Source organism: Hippocampus comes, unplaced genomic scaffold (assembly GCF_001891065.2).
Source record: "Hippocampus comes isolate QL1 unplaced genomic scaffold, H_comes_QL1_v1.1 scaffold67, whole genome shotgun sequence".
Taxonomy (NCBI): Eukaryota; Metazoa; Chordata; class Actinopteri; order Syngnathiformes; family Syngnathidae; genus Hippocampus; species Hippocampus comes.
Window position 1 is genome coordinate 1,532,173 of NW_017805221.1, and position 3,201 is coordinate 1,535,373.

At 46.7% G+C, this 3,201-nt stretch overlaps 1 protein-coding gene across 2 annotated transcripts in view; it reads right to left on the bottom strand.

Moving 5' to 3' along the window:
• Window positions 1-92: 92 nt before the first annotated feature.
• LOC109515367 (C-Jun-amino-terminal kinase-interacting protein 4) overlaps window positions 93-3,201 on the bottom strand; it is a 12,962-nt gene continuing 9,853 nt past the window's right edge. For both annotated transcript variants that reach the window (XM_019869097.1, XM_019869096.1), the window contains exons 21-28: window positions 2,871-2,951; window positions 2,719-2,786; window positions 2,489-2,637; window positions 2,239-2,410; window positions 1,340-1,453; window positions 1,152-1,250; window positions 616-702; window positions 93-514 (exon numbers count right to left, since the gene is read on the bottom strand). In XM_019869097.1, coding sequence (XP_019724656.1) covers window positions 396-514; window positions 616-702; window positions 1,152-1,250; window positions 1,340-1,453; window positions 2,239-2,410; window positions 2,489-2,637; window positions 2,719-2,786; window positions 2,871-2,951 — 889 coding nt within the window. In that variant the 3' untranslated portion in view covers window positions 93-395. The remainder of the gene's footprint in view (window positions 515-615; window positions 703-1,151; window positions 1,251-1,339; window positions 1,454-2,238; window positions 2,411-2,488; window positions 2,638-2,718; window positions 2,787-2,870; window positions 2,952-3,201) is intronic.

The following is a 3,201-nucleotide window of genomic DNA, read 5'->3' on the forward strand; positions in this document are numbered from 1 at the left end:
TATATATACACACACACACACACACACACACACACACACACACACACACACAGTATATATACTTAGAAGAGTGATGCTCTGGTTCCAGTTCATAGTTTACAACAAAATATATACAGTACGTGCCAGATGAATGAACAATGTTGCGGTCATGTTTTCCTGTTCATAAGCAAAACATTTGGAACAAGTCATCAACTTTGAATGCAACAAACTGGCAAATGTGGATCTCGGTGAAACTCCAAGCATGACTCGTATGCTATCAAATAAAAGGCAGAAGGACAAGAAACAGAAGTTGGACACATTTGCATCAAGCCGGCAGCGGCGAAGGCACTCGAGGCTACTTTTTGGGGGATTAAGGAGTGAAAAGATTTGAGAAAGTCTGGGGCATCCGGGACATGTCAGAGGGCAGCGCTGGGCACGGGAACACTGGGATTTTGCCAAATGATCATGTGACTGCGCTCGAATCGCTGCAGCGTCGCCTGGAACAACTCCACTGAGCCGTCGCTCTCGTCGTCTCCTGCAGACGTGAGTAAAAATCAGTCGCCCTCCCCGGCAGCAAAAAACCCCCAAAAAAGTCGGAAAAGCCACAACTGTAATATTTTCAGTCCTTCCACTCACCGATGCGGAAGTTGATGTAGCCCTCGCCTCCGCTGAGGATGAGCTGAGAGCTCGCAACGTTGCTGCCACTGGTCGACATCAAACAACCTGAGCCGACACAAAAATGGCACAGAAAATCACAATGAAACGATATGGAACTGTGCGATGAACATCGGCAGCATCGATTCAAAATTGACCTCATAAAATGACAAAAGCAGAAAACATTTTGGATGCAGATCGCGACAGATGCTTTTTGCTAGTCGACCGGAACAGTTTTTTGGGTTTGTTTTCATCAACCGAACAGGGGCCAGAAAAATGCTGATGTCGTTGAGAAAGGGCAGAAAATTTGAAATCGAATCCTGTTGCTCACGTCGTTTAAGTTGCATCGTCAAGCAATACTGATTCTGAAGTTGGTCAAATTAGGCTGACATGGCAACACATACAGTATATGCTGAAATCTTTTCTGGCCTGAACGCTCACAACAGAAACACAAAAAGGCCAAAACCGCAACAAGACTCCGTGGCATTAAAAAAAAAAACAAAAAAAAACCTAATGACCTGGTGCGGCAATGATGAAGCGGACAGCTTGTCGGTGTCCGTGGTAACACAGCTGGGCTGTCGCAACAGAGCAGTATGGGATGGAAACTGCTTCGGACGCTGTGAAAGACAAAAACAAAACAAAAAAATTTAAATGGCTGCCTTCCAGCGTCTGACATGAAAAGTATGAAGTCGTACAGAACGCTTACTTATCGATAAAGGGATGGAGACGATGGCACCGCCCGCCGTGCCCACCCACAGGCGGCTCGAGATGACGGCAAGAGAGGAGATCTGAAGAGGCGAGAGCTCCAGGAAAGATTGACCTGCACACACGCATTGAGAGGCACGACGAACCAAGTGCAAAGACTTTGTTAATCAGAATCAGAATCAAATTTATCCTTGGCCAAGTATGTACAAGACACACAAGGAATTGACTTTCCCAGTTAGAACCTGTCCAGAGGGACGTAAAGAAAAGATTGACCAACAGGGGGAGACAGAACGGGAACCCTGGCGGTCCGCACGGCGCGGATCCATATTTTGGATGTGAAAAGAAAACAATGGGGACATCCAAAATAATTGATTTTCATGCGTCTGTGCTTGGGTCAAACTGATTCATCAGCCTTAATCCGTCAATATTCGCCCTCTTCAAATTGGGGAGGTGGGGACCTCGATCCGTTTCCTTTCCACATTAATACATTACAACATCAAACAAAAGACAATTACATTCTAATAAACATTTTTTAAAAAACGACATTTTTTTTGCCAGCTTTTCTCAAATGTCAGGTTATATACACTTATGTTTATGTATAAAGTGTATTTTTCCCCCACTGCAATCCGGATGACTGTCAGATCTATGTCTCGCTAAGCAAAAAAGAGGCTTTCTCCTGGAGGCCACTTTTATCCTGTTTGGAGGAAATCAAGACCTGGATGGCAGGAAATGTCTTGAATTTCAAAACTTCAAAGGTTCACTGAAAATCGAGGTCAAGAGTTCCCATGAAGTTCACACAGTTTTAAAGTGAGCTCTTAATGGCCGCCGGCTTTTTCGATAAAGGAAGATGCCGAGATTCAACTTCAGCGGTTTCCGCTGGAGAAGAAAGCACACGCCCACCTAATGATTTGGTCACCAAAGCAGCAAAATCCACTTCCTGTAGCGGGCGTCCAGTGGACCAGTCAAACAGTCTGAGGACGGAGTCAAGTCTGCAGGACGTCCAAACGCCACTCCCTCCGGCACACAGGAAGCGAACTTGCTGCTCGCTGCGCTCCGAGACGGGAAAAATGTGCTGGCGAGGCAAAGAACACGGCGTGTGGATTCCAAGTCAACCCGGCCTTGAAAGAGACTCCCCTCCGGGCCGAATTACCTCCACTTTCCTCCTATTAATGTCGACCACGTGGACTCGGTTCCAATAGCCGACCCACAAGCGTCCGCCTTTAGCGAGGCAGCAGCGAATGGGCTGCACGGGGTTGGAGCCCAACGGCATCAATGAATGTGACTGCAGGTTCCAGCCGCCTCCAAAATCACACAACATCACTTGAATATGTCAAGCGTGGCAGAAACGTAGTCCATCATGGAGAACGGACGACGGTTTACCGGAACTACTGGAGAAGAAAGCCAACGTTCCGTCGCCTAAGCCGGCGATGACTTGACCCTGGGAGCATCTGTCAAAGTCAAGTGCATCATGTTGACAGGAACGCATGATGATGTCACGGGAAGTATAATCTAAAAAAAAAACTTGCACTCACCTGAGTGAATGAACGCTTTCGGAGAGGGAAACTGAGTGCAGACAGCGCCCCCTATCTGCAGAGGCTGCATGTATCACTATACTGGAGTAGAAAAAACGATCACATTATTTGTTGACTGCAGGTAGACCAGAGGGGAAAATGTTTTCGAAAGGCAACAACATGCAAAATCAACCCCTCCCCCCCCAAAAAAATGTGTGTGTGTGTGCATGTGTATCTTTATCTATATTCATTTACTGTCATGCCCTCACATGTGGGAAAGGAGTCATGATATGCTAAAAACATTGAGATGCCGCCGCCCCCCCCCCATCTCTCTCTCTCTCTCTATATCTAT